Genomic DNA, 17,612 nt, shown 5'->3' with positions numbered 1-17,612 from the left:
TTTTTCATCTTACAAAACTGAGACTCTGTGCCCATTAAATAACAACTCCTCATTCCCTAACAACCAGTGTTCTACTTTCTGTCTCTGAATCTGAATACTCTATCTCATGAGTGAAATGTACAGTATTTGTCCTTGTGAGACTGGCTTACTTCACTCAACATCATGTCCTCCAGGTTCACCCATGTTGGTGTACAAATATCTTCTCGAGTCCCTGTTTTCAATTCTTTTGGGTACATGCCCAGAAGCCTCCAATAAAACTTTAAAAATATATAAATCAAGTACTAGCAGTAGCTTATTAAGTCTTGAGTGTCAGTTATATGGAAGATAATGTACTTCACATCTATCTTCTTAATGCTCATTATAACCTTACATAGCTATATTACTATCTTTCTCTTATGGATAAAAAAACCTGAGGCTCAAAACAGTTAAGAAAGTAAGACATTCATCCAGGTCACATACTGAGTAATGTAAACAATGATCTATAATTCAAAAGCTCATGCCCTTCCCACCTTATGTACTTCTGTACATTCAACTCCACATAATACATATTCACGTTTTCTCTTTTTTCCCCACTAAATCCCCACTTCAGCTTTCCTTTGTGCTTTATTTAACTTATTCTCTAGTTTCTCAAACTATATGCTTCATGACATTCTGTGCCTGTTTCCAACGGTAAAAAGTTTAAATGTTTTGATGAGCCCAAATAAGGCAGCACTCGCTTCTTCATACCCACTACATAAAACTTACAGTTAAATACTCCACTTGGCGTGTATCATAAACAGCTGTATGAGCACCTATTTCACACCCTAAAGCCCTGAAGGCAAGCATCATGCACGCCCTCATGATTTTGCTCCTTTCCCCATCCCCGAAGATATCACTTCATAGACAGAAAAGGCTCAAATGTTCAGTAAACTGCTTATAATAATCTCTCTCTCTCTATCCTCACTAGTTTTATGAAACTATAAGAGCTTTAATAAAAAATATTTTAAAATTTGGTATTCAAATGTTCCCATCTCATTGTACTAATTTATAGTACTTTGGATTTAAGTCCACAACCAAAGAAATGTTCTTACAAGATTAAAGTTCAAACTGATGATGTTCAGAATTAGAGGTCTTAAGAGTTTTCTTATGTATTTTTTTAGGTGAAGAAAAGAGGATACATAAAAAAAGCCCTCAAAATTCATCTCTGGTGACAATTTCTATTAAAGTGGATGGCTATCAAATATTACATTTTGGGGCTGGCCAAGTGGCTCAGTTGGTTAAGAGTTAGCTTAAGAGCGCGAGCTCTGAGCAACAGGGCCACCAGTTTGATTCCCACATAGGCCAATGACACTGTGTCCGAGCTGAGCTGTCGCTAAGCTGCCAACAGGTGGCAGGATGGCTCTGCTGGTGAGAGCACATGCTCCTAACAAGACTGCCTGTTCCATGGTGGGCTACACCCGCCCGCAACTAAGACTGAACTTGGCACCTTGAGCTGAGCTGCCGCTCCCCCCGATGGCTCTGTGGATAGAGCATGCACTCTTAACAACAAAGCTGCTGGTTCTACTCCTGCATGGGATGGTGGCTACGTCCACCCGCAACTAAGACTGAACCGAGCACCTTGAGCTTAGAGGCCACAAGCTGCTGACAGGCAGCCACATGGCGACTGGCACCCTCCACAACTAAGATTGAAGAACAACTTGGCTGATCCCCTTCCCTAATTCCCCAACACTGCTCCCCTCCCCCAATTCCCCAATTAAAAAAATAATAATTTTTTTTTAAATTACATTTTCAAGTATATCTAAAGTCACTATTTAAGTTGTCCTAGATGTGTTTGATTGAAGTTACTGCAGATGAGGCGGCCATTTTTGCTCCATAGAAATTAGGTTTCATGACATGCTATAGAGAAAGTTCAAGGACATCTGGCACAAAACACTGTAAAGCGTTTTTGGTCACATGTAGGTAAAAGGATGTTTAAACAAGTTATGTTTTAACTTGATGAAAAGGACATCCGCTATTTTCAGTGAATAATCCCCAAGGTGAAAGATTTCAACCTACTGCCATATTCCATCAAACAATGCCTGCCCCTTCTGCCTCTGCCTTGGATGAAATCCAATTAGAATTATTTACAGAAACAGCTGCCAGTAAGAGAGAAGTCTGTAGATTGCTTTTATGGAATTTGTTATTTCTCTTCTTGTTCTTCTAATAGAACCTATACAAGGAAAACCAATTAAATGCTTCTGATTAGTTTTACTTATTCTTGTAATATTTAAGCAATATACATCCAGGCCAAATCTCTACCAAAAACCAGATATAAAGGTAAACAGACAAGAGACATGAATTTCATGTCTCTACTTTCTTTCCAGGCTTTTAGTATTTTAGAAACTTGTTTGCCGTGTGACCCAGCAATTCCACTCCTAGGTGTACACCCAAGAGAAATGAAACGCTATGTTCACATCAAGACTTGCAGGCAAATGTTCATAGTGCTTTCACAATGGCCCAAAAGTAGAAACAATCCAAATGTCCCTCAACTGATGAATGCATAAACAAAATGTGATTTGTATGTACGATGGAATATTATTCAGCCCCAAAAAAGGCATAAAATACTGATACGTGCTATGACATAGATCAGGGGTGTCAAACCGGCGGCCCGCGGGCTGCATGCGGCGCTTAAGGTTTATTTTTTGTATACTCGTCTTCAGTAGTTAAAGGGTTAACGAGGGAATTGTGTGTACGGTATTGCCCCGATCTCCCCTAAGCGCTATTTTCTTCATAACAATTTTTTCTATTTTCATTTTATTTCAGAGCATTGTGGGCCACAAAAATTACCTTGAGGGCCACATGCGGCCCGCGGGCCGCCAGTTTGACACCCCTGACATAGATGAACCGTGAAAACATTATGCTAAGTGAGAGAAGCCAGACACAAAAGGCAACAGACTCCATGATTCTATTTATATGAGATATCCAGAATAGGCAACTCCATGGAAACAGAAAGATTAGTGGTTGCCAAGGGTTTGGGTGTATTGGGATACAGGAAGGGAGATGGGCAGTGGCTGCTAATAGGTAAGAGGTTCATTTTTGGGGTGATGAAAATACTCTGGAATTAGGTAGCGGTGATAACTGGATATCAAGGGTAATATCAGTTTCAAGTGTACAACAGTGATTAGACATTTATATATCTTATGAAGTGACCACCCCAATCAGTCTAGTACCCGACCAGCACCATACAGTTATTGCAATACTATTGACTATATTCCCTATGCTGTACTTTACATCCCCGTGACTATTCGTATAACTTGCAATTTGTACTTCTTAATCCCTTCACTTTTTTTGCCCACCCCCCAACCCTCTTCCCATCTGTCAACCATCACTATGTTCTCTATATCAATGAGTTCGATGACACACCTGTGTCTATCTCTGGTTCCCAGTAGACTCCCCAAATACTATGTGCTTCTCCCCTCAGACAGGGCATTTCTTTCAGAGATTTATAGAAGAGGGCCACAGCTCAGCCATACAACACAAATCCCCCCCTCCACACTGGACTTAACTTGAGGTGACTACCCAGTCTCCCCACCTCAAAATAACAATTTCTGTAACTTGCCCTCTAGCTGAAGTGCAAAAACCAGGAAGTATGCTATGGGCTGAACTATAGCCCTCCAAATTCATATGCTACAGCCCTAACCCCTAGGACCTCAGAATGCAACTATATTTGGAGACAGGGCCTTCGAAAGGGAATTACATGAAAATGAGGCTGTTAGGGTGAGTGCTCATCCAGCCTGACTTGTAAAAGGACATTAGGAAAGAGAGACACTAGGGATGCCCATGCACAGAGGAAAGACCACGTGGGGACACTGGAAGTGGATGGCCATCTTTAAGCCTAAGACAGAGGCCTCAGGAACAACACCAACCCTGCCAACACCTTGATCTTGGACTTCAGGCCTCCAGAAATAAAAGAAAATAAAATTCTGTGTTTAAGCGCCCCAGTCTGTGCCATTTATTATGGCAGTCCTAGCAAATTAATATAGTATCTTACAATCACAGTGCAAGCTTGGCTTCTGAGATAAAACAGATATGCTGAAATCTGTATGTTAATAATTATGTATTAATAATTAATTTTATTACTCATCACAGTTAATAATATACTACTTACTAACAGACACAGAAGTATGTTTTTATTTTAACAACCAAAAGGGCCATAGTAGTGTATCAAGCTGAATATGTTGTCCTACTTCTCCCATTGTCATCCTATTGTAACCAACTAGCCATGAATTAAATCCTAACCATGAATTAATCTAACTTTCTACCTCATTCATTCCTATTTCTATACAGAAAAGATCGCCTTTATTGATCAGGAAAACTTTCAAACATGATTAACCATAATTATGTAACGTTCCCGATTGAGCTGTCACCCCCATTACCCTCGGTCATTCTTGTATCTACAATCTCCCTTCACTTCCAAACCACTGCCCCACCTCCCATCCTTGCTCAGCACATGACAGGAAGAGAGGTTACTGAGCAGGAATTTCCTCATTGCCTACCTCCACACTCATCCTTAACTGTACCTCAGAAGAGGTGGCTTTCCTCTCACACAAGGCTTGTCAGTCTACCTAAGCTCTGGATAGATCCATTCTCCTTGCTTCTTCAGGAGTCCTCTTCCATCAAATATTCTATTGCCTTTAGTTAAGCTTCCCACAGGACCCAATCCTGGACTTCCTCCTCACTCTCCACTCTCCTTGGACAATCTCCTCCATGTCTACAAATCCAGCCACAGCTTTAAGCTGATGACCACAAGGCTGCACCTGCAGACTGGTCCTCTAGACCCACACTCGTATATCCAATTGCCTATTAGACAGCTACTCGGATGCACCATAATTTCCAATTAACTCCATTCCGTCTTGTCTTTTCTCCTCTTAACAAATAACATCCCCATTAAACCGACTGGCCAAACTAGACACCTAAACAGTTTTCCTAGACTATTATTCCTTTTCCCCTGCACTTTTTAAAAAAAACCATATCCTAAAAGCATGCCCCTTACTGTCCATCCCTATTGCTAACACTAAACCGAAGCCCTGTTCCCTGTGCACCTGAACGAGCGACATAGCCTTCTTACTCACCTTCCTGCCTCTAGCCTTCTCCCAGATGTGATAATGGCGTAACAGAAAGCACGGACTTGAAATGAGGATGTCCTGGGTTCAAAAGCTAATTCAGTCTCTTATTAGTTATGTGAACTATGGGAAGTTAACTTTACTGCACTTCAATTTCCTCATCTGTAAGTACAAACACCTACCTCACTGTAGGATTTACACAGAATAACACACCAGGGTCTGGTACAAAAGCCCACCTCTGTGACTGCTGAATTATACTGAGGTAAGAATAATTAAAATAAAAAAGACAGGCATTAAATTTTGTTAGATAATATTGCAAAAATTCTTTAAAGAAAGCGGTGGGGTTTTTTATTCTTTGTTTTCCATGTATTAACTCACCATTAAAAGAGGCCATTATTCTTCCAAAATGTTACCCTAACCCAACATGCACTCTAATTCTAAGGCGTAATGGGCAAATTATGTTAATGGAACACTATTATTTATCCTATGAAGGCATTATCAATTAAGAGAGTTTGTCAGGGATTCAGGGGCTCTCTGACTTGGTGCTTATGTCCAGATCTGAGTAGGGACCTCTCTTCCATGGTCCCTACTTGCCCACATCCTCATCAATTGACAGACCTAAGCTCAAAAGAGAAACTTTCTAAAACAGGATTTCTGAAAAGCAACAGGAATGTTCCAAGGTGAAAAGAGAAACTGGGCTAAAAGACCTCCAAATCCCTGGACAGTCTAAGTAGCATGCACAGACATTTATCTAAACAGAACTTATAGGGCCGGCCGAGTGGCACGTTGGCTAAGAGCTGGCTTGGGACGCCAGTTCTGAGCAGCAGGGCCCAGTTTGGATCCCACATGAGGCCAGTGACGCTGCCCTCTACAGCTAATGGTAAACAACAGCTCGATCTGGAGCTGGGCTGCCGTGAGTCGCCGGCAACGGCATAGGCTGCAGTGGGCTGCCATAAAGCTACCATGAATGGCTGGAAGCCAGCGTGAGCTGCCAAGAGCCACTGTGAGCGGCCGTCCAGTGGCCGGCGACCGATCTGCCTCACCTGGGAAGAGTGCAATGATAATACCAACATGGGCCAGTGAAGCGATGTCCTCTACAACTAGACTGAAGAACAAAAGGACAGCAACTTGTCTGTTCCCCTTCCCTGGATCCCCAATAAAAAAATCTTAAATAAATAAATAAATAAAAGAATGTTTACAAACTGAGTTTTTGTAACCCAGAAAATGCCTATGGAGAGATTTTCTCACGGTCATAGGATTTACCACAGAAGTCTGCGGTATGATAATATACACTTATTAAACTGTGATTAAGAGAGTCACACAAAAAGTTTACTGAATCATTTCACGTTTAAACACAAATTTAAACTACCTCTATTTTACTTACACATTCAGGTAAATTAAAGGACGTAGTGTCTTTAACCAGATATGGAATCTGAGATCTTCAAGTACAAGCCTTTGGCTTTAGAGAAAACAGTTAAAGAATAAAGCCCTGAATACCAGCTCTCAGGGGAAGTTGTCTAGCAGAAAGCGTGTAAGAGCAGGTAACACACAGCAGATTCGGTTCCAATACATCACTAAGCTCACTTATCAAATGAGATCACAGGCCTCCATCTCCTCAAACCACTTAGTTATAAAATTATTTTCAAATTAGATAAATGAATGCTTTTAAATAAAATTAAAATATATTCAGAAAAAAATGTAAAATACACTAAACCAAATGGACATCAAATTGCCATGTTGGGCAGAGGGAAAAAAAAATTTTTATAAGGATTTTATTGGGGAGAGGAACAGTGTTGGGGAATCAGGGAAGGGGAACAGACAAGTTGCTGTCCTTTTGTTCTTCAGTCTAGTCGTGGAGGACTCCACTTCACTGGCCCTTGTTGGTATTATCATTGTGTTCTTCCCGGATGAGGCAGTCGCTCGCTGGCCATTGGACGGCTACTCACAGCGGCTCATGGCAGTTCTCGCCAGCTGCCGGCCGCTCACGCTGGCTGCCAGCCAGTCACGGTAGCTCATGGCAGCCCACTGCAGCCCCACTGCGGCCTAGGCTGGCGCTGGCAACACAGCTCCAAGTCAAGCTGATGTTCACCATCTTAGCTGTAAAGGGCGCAGCATCACTGGTCCATGTGGGAACCAAACCAGCGGCCCTGCTGCTCAGAGCTTGCGCTCCCAAGCCAACTCTTAACCAACTGAGCCACTTGGCTGGCCCCGGAAAAAACTTTTTTATCAAACATTTCATTTTCCTTGGCACAGAAAGAAACCATATTTCCCATTCTCCCTTGAAGTTAGGTGTGGCCATGGGACCGGCCAATAAACTGGGCATGAGTAACCTACGCCCCTTCCAAGGCTGGCCCAGCCACCAGTCCTGTGTTGATGGCCTGGCCCAGCTTGGTAACCGCGTCCTGATGAGACACAGCCCCATGATCCTGGGTCCCCAAATGACCAAGTGGGCAGAGCACACTCAAACCACCATCACAAAGCCTGGGCTTTAAGTGATAAAGAACCAATTCCTATTTTGTTAAGTCACCAAAATATCGCGGTTTATACATTTGTTTCAGCACTTAGCTTTACCTTAACTGACATCCCTGACAAACTTCATCTTCACTCATAAACAGATTAATTCAATTTTTAGATGTAGCTTTCCTTTCACTAAATTCTTCTACCATTCCAAAGGCTTACAGATCTTAATATCCTAGTTCATTTTTTCAGTGAGCCTTTTCAATTTTGCCAACAGGCTGAACCTAAATCGAATTTCTCTGTCCTGATATGAGATTTAGAACTTCCCTAAATAGTCATACTGGCCTATCTCTGCTTCATGTCTAAGTAACAGCCCCTGGAAACATGTTTTCATTTGAAAGGAACAAACAACAGTCAAAAATTTGCAAAAGCAAATAATCAGACAAAGGATTTGGTTGAACAAAAAAGAAAAGCCCTTTTAAAAGTTTTGTCTTCATTCTGTCAATGCTTAAACAAACACTTAATAAGTATCTAGGATACACATCAGGGAATAACAACAACTAAAAAAAACCCATTTGTCGGGACTTGTAGAGTTTACATTCTAGTAGGTGGGGAGAGAGAAGACAATAAAGAAATATGCTATATAAGGAGATTATATAGTGTGCCAAAAGGTGCTAAGTACTATCGGAAAAAAAGAGCAACTTAAGAGCTGTGTGTGCTAGGTTTATAAGGAAAACCTTAATATTTGGGAGAAGGGGAGTTTAAGCAAGATAAAGCCTTCATTAGGGGTTAGGTTCTAAAGTCAGTAGGCAAATTAAATAGTGGTACCACTTACAAGCTTATGACCTTAGGCAAGTTGTTTAACTTCTGTAAGCCTCAACTTCCCCACTTATGAAGTGGTAAAATAACATCTGTGTCTTAGGGATATTGCAAAGGTCATGAATATAAAGAATGATGGCTTAAAAAATATTTCTAACTGGCCCCAAACACCCACTTACCCCATCATTCACATTCTTGGATAAGAGAATTAAAATATTAGTTCAGGTCTGAACTTAGTTTTGTACATCAAAATGTCTCAACTTTAATTAATTTTTGTAACTCTCTCAGTGATATAAACTAAGCTCAAAAAAAATTATTTTTTCTTTGAGATGGAGGACCTTTCCCCCCCCACTATTAATTTTTCAACAAGAGAGTAAAAAAACAAAAACATGATAGGGCACAAAAATTTTTTTAAGTGACTTATTTCAAGCCGCTAATGATACGTTCATTTGTTTAACCATCCCTTGGGACAATCTGTAATCTACTCTGATAAGAAATGTGTAGAAAACAGACCTCACTTTTTGTTGTTGTTCAATTATTAGTAGGATACTCACTGTTTGAGCTCACACAAGTATCCCTTGGGGAAATGCTCTGCGTGCCATTAGCACTATTCTTAATGAGGAAAAGCACTGAACTCCTTTAGTTCAATGCCAGAATTGTTTTATCTTCAAGTCCAAAGAACAACTATTTGGAGTAACACCAAAACAAGCACTTAACAATTACAAGCAGCAAGCTATTCATAAGCATCACATTGTTAATGCTACTCTAATTATAAATAACCTTATTTTATCAAATCAAATATCTGTCAGCAATTTTAAGTCCCAGATACCTCTTTATTTTATTCCTTAAGTTTAAGAAAACACATCTTTATTGCTTCAATTTAAAGAACCTTGTTTTATTTTAAAGACTTCTTACGGAAAAGTGAGATATAGGGAATCCTTAAATTTTTAATCCTTGAGTAGGTAATCTTCAAAGAATACTTACAAACGATAAAGGCCTAAAGCAGAATTCGGTGCTGATACTAATGCTCACTGACAGAGTGAAGTGGGGAAGTCTGGAGAAGGCCACTCCCATTTTATCAACGCCCTACCTACCTAAACTCTTTCCACGAGTGCAGGGTTTCCTTCCTGATTTAAGACAAGAAGTGCTCTACTAGGGGCTCAATGAAATGTTCCCTCTGCCTTTTATTCTCCACTTCTCTGTTTGGTTCTGAAATCAAGTGCAACTTTCCAGGTTTCTTTTCGTATCACTGTCCAGATGATCCTTGCCCTTGTTTGAAGTCTTTCCGTGTACTTGACTCATTGATGAATGAAGGACATACAAAATAGATTTCTAGGCCAAACAGAGCAAACCTAGGATGCCCCACCAGATACTGGGGAACTTTAAGTTGTCACGAATAGTAGGGCTTAACCATGTACTAATACAGACTTGAGAAGTTTAATCTAAACACAACATCTGTGTCTGATGAAGCACCAACACTGTGAGAAGAACATACAAGTTTTTATAAAAATACGTAAATTTTAAGCATGGATGGACGCCAAAAGTGAAGACTACTGTGGTCAGCTTTTATTATATATATTACAGCCCCATGAATTTTTACAAGATAGAAAAAATAATCAAGATTATGGAAGTTACTCACACACCAGCCTTTTGTTATCCCAGGTAGTATGGTACTTAGAAGACGCTGTAGGATGGGGTTTGTTTACTTAAAGCAGTAAAGCATTTAGACTGTACTGCTTTTTCAGATGAAGGACTTTCCAGAAACTGAGACCCAACTCCCTCCCCCACCACCAACTCCAGCTGCCCATTAACCCTCTAGAACAGTGGTCCTCAGCCTTTCACAGGGGTCACCTAAAACCATCGGAAAACACATATTTTCAATGGTCTTAGGAACCGAGACACTGCTCCTCTATCCATCTGCAGGCCCACATGCAGATACGCCCACATACGAGTACCCGGTGACCCCTGTGAAAGGGGTCGCGACCCACAGGTTGAGAACCGCTGCTCTAGAATCTATTTATATGCACCCCTATTTATACGCGGCAGGACCTTCATGACCGAGCTATTGGCCTGCCATGGATCTCTCTCCAGTGTGGGTAGGGCTACATTGATGCATATGGGCACAGAGCCATCGCGACAATTCACGGGACTCCTTATGGCAATTAGGACTCACACAGAAACGACTGATGAATACCAGGGCTCCTGATCTAGACCTACGATGTCCCTGCAGCCTGGAGAGGCCACTTCTGGATTCCAACCACCCCTGAGAACTGAGAGGTGAGTGTGCTGGGTGTCCTGGCTGACCTCTTCCCCACTCCCCTGCCACTGGAAGAGGCAGGTAAAACGTGCAGGAGCTCAAGCAGAACAAGGCCAACCTGCCCAAACATGAGCTGCCCTGCCTTCCAACCAGAAATGAGAAGGCCCCAGAGATTCCTCACCACAGGGGTTTGGACAAAGAATATCGTTAATAGGAAAGGCATGGCTGTTCTCACTAAACACGGCACATATTTCCACCACAGGACTGTCATGAAGAGAATTATTATTGATGCAACCTCCTGATACAAAGAACTGCTCCGGAAGAGGGTGCTAAGAACTCATCAGTCAACAGTGACTTCCCTTGTTAAAAAAATGAGCTCTAAATTATCAACAGTGAAGTGTGGAAATCTTAAACGTGTAACTCAATGAATCTTTACATATGTACACACCTATGTGTCCCCACCCAAATCAGAGTATAAAACACTCCTATCACTCCCCAAGGTTCTCTCATGCCCCTAGTCAGTAACCACTCCCCCAGGCAAGCGCTATCCTGCCTTTCATCCCCCACATGAATTCTGCCTCTTTCTGAACCTACGTAAATGGAATTATGCAGGAGATATTCTTGTGTCTCATTGTGCCAACAGAATGGGAGGTTCATCTTTGCTGCTGCGCACGTTTATCATTTTTTATTGTTATATAGTATTCCCTTGTATGATTATGCCACAATTTATCCATTCTCCTGTGGATGGATGTCTCAGTCATTTTTCAGTTTTTGGCTATTATGGCTATAGCTGTTGGTGACATAAGCCTCCTGTCTCTTGGGTACACACCCAGAAGTGATCAGATGGTAGGCACATGTTTTTAGCTAGACATTACCAATTTTAAAAGCTCTTCTCAGTCTTTATAATTTAATCATGCTGGGAGTGAACGGTGTCTCATCATGGTTTTAGTTTGCGTTACTCGAGTGAGTAACAATGCTGAGCACCTTTTCGCATGATTATTAGCCATCTGAACATTCACTTTTTTAAAGCCTCTGTTCAAGGTTTTTGCTGATTTTTAAAACTGTTTGTCTTCTTTTGATTTGTAAGAATTCTTCCTATATCCTGTATGACAGTCCTTTATCTGATGTATTTAAATGACTTCTCTCAGACTTCAGCTTGCCTTTTCACTTTCTTAATGCCTTTTGATAAACAGCATTTCTTAATTTTAATGAAATTCAATTGATCTATTTTTCCTATAGCAGTTAATGCTTATTTGTGTCATTAAAAAAAAAATCTCTCCTTGGGGTGACTGGTTAGCTCAGTTGGTTAGAGCGTGGTGCTGATAACACCAAGATTGCCAGTTTGATCCCCACATGGACTGCTGTGAGCTGTGCCCTCCCTAAAAGAGTCAAATATGCCATTTTAGCATGAAAGCAATGTGTAACCAATGACCATGGCTGTTCCCCAATAAAATTTAAAAAAAAAAAAAAAAACATCTTTCCTACCAGAAGAAGATCATGAAGATATTCTCGTGTTTCCTTCTAAAGGCTTGTTTTAGCTTTCATGTCACTCTTCTTCCCACCAGTATCTCTGGTCTGCTCTCCAACCCAGCCAAATCTGTCATATTCAAGTTTGTACCACTTGACAAACTGAATTTATAATTTCTTTTATTACGTGTGCTATTATTTAAAAAAACAAATAAATCCCTGTTAGTAAATTATAAATGACGATGACGGGAATGTATCTCCTCTGGGAATATACTACGACGACTCCTCACAGAACCTGAGTTATCGCTCAGTTTCCAATAGCATCCCCACAGCTTTACCTGGGGGACACAGGTACTTTCTCTTACTGCTATTAAAAGACATTCCAAGCGGTTGCCAGAGGCAGGGGTGGGAGGTGGGCGAAATGGGGGAAGGGGTCAAAAGATACAGACTTCCAGTTACAAAATGACTAAGTCAAAGGGACGGAATGCACAGCACGGCAACTACAGTTAGAGCTACTGTACTGCATATCTGAAACTTGCTAAGAGTAGCTCTTAAAAGTACATCACGAGAAAAAACATTCTGTAACTATGCATGGTGATGGATGGTAACTAGACTTATTGTGATTATTTCACAACACACACAAATATCAAATCATTATGCTGTTTACCTGAAACTAATATAATGTTGTATGTCGAATATACCTATATATACATATATACATATATACATATATATAAAATTATTGAGCAATAATAAACAACATTTCAACACACTACAGGTCAACATTTCTGAAAAGCAAGTGTTGAAATTATAATGTTTAGACTAAAACTGGACACATACTGAACAAATACGAAATGAAGTCATTTCCCACTGAACTGACTTCAGTGGTCCTTGACCTGAGCTCAGTGAAATCAGCATTTGATAGAAAGAAACCCAAAACTTCCATGTACTTCTATAAATATCAACCAACCTTTGACATGGTCTCTGAAAATTTTAGGGTATGTGTGAATATACAGTATCTCTTCTGTCAGTGAACTCAAGAAAAGGATGAAGAGGAGAGAATCAAGCACTTTAAACATTTATACAACTACAGCTGACCCTTGAACAACAAGTGTTTGAACCGTATAGGTCCGCTTATATGCAAATATTTTTCAATACATACAGTACTATAACTGTATTTCCTCTTCCTTATGATTTTCTTAATAACATTTTTTCTTTAGCTGACTTTACTATAATACAGTACATAATACCTAAAACATATAAAATATGTGTTAATCAACTGTTTATGTTAATGGTAAGGTCAACAATAGACAATAAGTAAAGTTTAGGGGAGTCAAAAGTTATATGCAGACTTTTGACTGCGCAAAAAGTGGGGGTGGGGTGTCGGCACCCCTAAACTCTGTGTTGTCCAAGGACCAACTGTAACTTGCAAATGGTGATAGCACCAACATCCAGTACTCTCTGGAACATTTTAAATGAATACAAAACCCAGTATGGAGTCACGTTATGAGACGTCTGGGTCCACCCTGCTAGGTGATACATTCTCTTTTCTGAACCTACTAAATCTGAAACTTACAGCCACTGCTGAGACACACCACAGTGGGAAATGAGATGTGCCCTGTCTGAACTCACCCTACACACTCAAGAATAAAGGTCATTCTATCACGGCAGCTTCCTCAATTACTTTACTAAAATCCATCAACGACTATTACTATGGTCAGAAAAGTAAAGCCAATTATAGTCTCTGAGTTACCTTTACATTATTATTCAGCAGTTCCAATTTTTTAAAGCCAATAATATTTCACCAAGTATCAATTAAAATTCATGCAACTCACACAGAAATCATGTAACACACTCTTTTTTTTTAAAGGTTACCACTGAAGAGACCTAGGCGCACCTGTAGTCACAGCTCTGTGGAACTGATGCATGTCTTCTCCTGAGAGCTCCTGGGCCACCTGCAGTATCTTCTGTCTGACACCGTCTAACTTAATTTCTGATTCAGTCAGTATTTCTTCCATGTCAGGAGCACTATAATCAAGATATAAGGAACTTTCAGGGGATCACCTAGAAGCCTTATAGTGAAAAACTGAAATAATCTGATTATTGGTTAATATAGGACTCCATAAATATTATATTTAGATACTCCCAACTCAAAACTACAATTGAGTTTATTAAAAGTTTGGATATTCCCAATTCAAAATTACAATTTATTTTTCCATGTAAAATCATAGAAAATTCTATAACATATTAAGTGAAAAAGGTATACAAAGTTGTAAGTATATTATAACTACAAGAAAAATTATGTTTATAAATACAGAGGGTGCCAAAAAAATATATACACATTTTAAGAAAGGAAAAAACTGCATTAAAATTGTAATACTCAACATATACCAATAACAAAAGATGAATACAAGTCATGTGTATACATTTTTTGGCACTCCTGGTATATGACATCTAGAGATGTCTGCTTTTAGTCAGGATGGAGTAACATGGACAAAATTTATCTTCCCAACATAAACAACTAAAAAGAAAAAACATATGTACAAAACAAAGGTTTTCAGACATTGGAAAACAAGTAGCATGGGACAGTGGTCGTGAGAGAGGGATGAAAAAAAAGGACATGTGCCCTATAATTGTCCCATCTTATTACTGCCTGGAGAGTTTCCAAGTGACAGGGCAGGAATGAAAAACCTACATAGAATCAAAGAGTCTCCCTGAGAAAATACTTTCAACTGAATGAAAATGAAAAAAAAATATCAAAATTCATGGAATGCAGCTAAAGTGTACTTAGACAATTAAAAGGGAAATTAATAGCACTAAATGCCTATATTAGAAAAGAAAAAATCTCAGTCTCTTCTTTGATCTAAGCTTTCCACCTCAAGAAACAAAAAAAAAAAAGCAAATGAATCCAAAGCAAGCATACAAAGGCCAAAAACAGAAATCAGTGTAAGAGAAAAAAAAAAAAATGGAAATGTCAATGAAAACAACATTTGGTCCGTTAAGACCAACAAAACTGATAGCCAGACAGAACAGGAAAGATCTAGACAGGCATTAGTTCAGGAAAAAGAGAGGACACAAATTACCAACATCAGAAATGAGAGAGGGGGCCGTCACTACAGATCCTACAGAAATAAAAGAATAAACTTATGAGATGAAATGTAAAAATTCCTTGAAAGACACAAATACTAAAGCTCACTGATGAAGAAAAACATATCTACTAAAGAAAATAAATTTTCAGTTAAAATATGAAATCTGCTAATTAATAGCAGTTATCTTCATGTACTCTGGCTGATTTCTTTCATAAATTTTAACTTTTCTGTAATTTATAATATTTTTAAAATTTATTATTTTCTGTTTACTAATCAAAAATGCCTATACAACATGGTTACAAATGCAGTAAAAAAACAGTGCATAAAATATGAAATCTGCTCACTGACAGTAGCTATTTTAAGTATTATGACTGACTGATTTCTTTCATTCGGTAACTTTATTGTTTGGTCACTCATTATTTCTCTAAAGATTACTACTTTCTAAACTTACTGTAATGAGCATTATGTTCTGGTGGACAAATAACATGCAAGATGACTTTATGCAATAACATGGCTTTTCCTAAAATATTAAGTTCTCCTGTCACAGTTCTATTATAAACTGCTGAATACTGATGGCAATTGTTTTAGAATTTTGGTTTGTATTGAAAAAAAGTGTTCATAATTAAAACAGTGCTGATTCTTTCCATAATACAAGCTCCAATGTGTATAAGTTATCTAAGAACTTGGTCAAAAACCAAGCAAAAACCAATAAAGAAAAGGTTAAGAATGTCATATTCCAATAAAGCTATGTATGGCAAATTTGCTTCCACTTAATGGATTAAAAATTAAAAGTATTAGAGAGTTACCTTAAATGTGTAAGTTAGTGAATAGAATACCTCAATAGATGATAAGTCATACTTGGTCTTCCTTACATGCTCCAAAACATACATAGTGCAAAGCCAATCATAGCTATCCTTCAGAGGCATTTAGAATTTGTAACAACAATCTCTCGGGGAATTGCAGGGGGGACACTTTTTACCCCATGTGGAACACAGAAGCAAAGAAAGCTGGTCCAATGAAATATGAACAAACAAAGAAGCAAAGAGGAAAGATGGAGATACCCAACTGCATTCATAAAATATTCCTGAATCTTTAAAATTCACCGCCCTCATCTGCTTAAGCTAGTTTATACTAGTTTCTTTTACTTGCAACCAAGAAATCTATGAAATATACATAACCTACCTAGAAAAACAAAAAAGTCCTAGAGCAAGAAAGTTCAAAGAAAACATCTTAGAGCTGAAGGAAAAGGCATTTTCAAAGAATTCAGTAGTCAACAGTATCATCAAATGCTGCAAAAATGTAAAGTAGGAAAATAGCAAAAGAGTGTGTACTACATACGAAGTCAACAAGGGCAATTTCTATAGTTGTGAGGCAAAAAAGCAGATTGCAATGAGTTGAAAATGAATGGGAAGGTAAGTTAAGCAGATTTTAACATTTATCTAGTATTAAAATTTCCTCATGTATCATCTAAGTAAAGCTCTAATAAACTATCGAAAATTTAATATTTTCACAAGCAATAGCTACATCGATGAATGACCTTAAGAGAACACAAAATTCCTGGCTGCTCTGAAAATAGGAAATTTTCCCTATTTTTATTAAAATGTTTGTTCTTAAAATCTGCCTGCTGCTAACATCCTCTGATTCCAACGTTTGCAGAATAAGTTACAGAACATTCTAACAGCTAGTTACTGTCCAGTGAGGCATAAAGCATTTTATATCAAACAGTATCCAACTGTAACAGATTTTAAAGTTATTTACTTACCTTGTAATCCTATGGAGGAGAAAAATTGTCCTTTTACTTTCTACTGTTATATCACGACTAAGTTTTACAAGTCTCTCGTATTTGTCATGTCTTGCATCAAGTTCCTGCTGAAATGCTAAGAATACATTATACATAACCATAAGCATGCATATTCTATAGTTAACACCTATCAAACAATATTGGTACTATGCATGATAAAGCAACTATTATTTACTCTACAAAAATAATGAGGACAAAATAATCTTTTTTATTTCTAAAGTACCTGGAAATCAAAGACTCTGCTAATAGCCAAAATATTCTTTCTTTAAATAGAGGTATGCCTTAACTGAGTTTTACCACTCAGAGACCCATAATGAGATGTATATATTGTAAAAACTATTTGGTCTATTAAACATGAGATTATCACAAAATTATCACATATAACTACTTTGAGAAATTACTTCCAACTACCTCCCTAAATAACATCAAGTTTTTTAAATCACTTTACCACATACAATATAAATATCCCCAAAAAAGGAACTAGAATTTAATTAAACGTTTATAACTTTTAATAACATCAACTGTCTACATTTTCAAGCTCTAATCACTGAAGTACCCATAAACCATTTAACTTCATAACCATTTTATTTCAGAAGCATTATCACACCAAAGACCTAGCAAGATGCCTGTTCTATAAGAAG

At 38.6% G+C, this 17,612-nt stretch overlaps 1 protein-coding gene across 2 annotated transcripts in view; it reads right to left on the bottom strand.

Moving 5' to 3' along the window:
- Positions 1 to 17,612, bottom strand: part of TSNAX (translin associated factor X) — a 47,485-nt gene that overhangs the window by 27,151 nt on the left and 2,722 nt on the right. For both annotated transcript variants that reach the window (XM_019665857.1, XM_019665856.1), the window contains exons 3-4: positions 16,933 to 17,047; positions 13,979 to 14,109 (exon numbers count right to left, since the gene is read on the bottom strand). In XM_019665857.1, coding sequence (XP_019521402.1) covers positions 13,979 to 14,109; positions 16,933 to 17,047 — 246 coding nt within the window. The remainder of the gene's footprint in view (positions 1 to 13,978; positions 14,110 to 16,932; positions 17,048 to 17,612) is intronic.

Source organism: Hipposideros armiger, unplaced genomic scaffold, assembly GCF_001890085.2.
Source record: "Hipposideros armiger isolate ML-2016 unplaced genomic scaffold, ASM189008v1 scaffold_454, whole genome shotgun sequence".
Lineage (NCBI taxonomy): Eukaryota > Metazoa > Chordata > Mammalia > Chiroptera > Hipposideridae > Hipposideros > Hipposideros armiger.
Note: the sequence above shows the minus strand (reverse complement) of the source record. Positions and strands in the feature narration are given on the sequence as shown.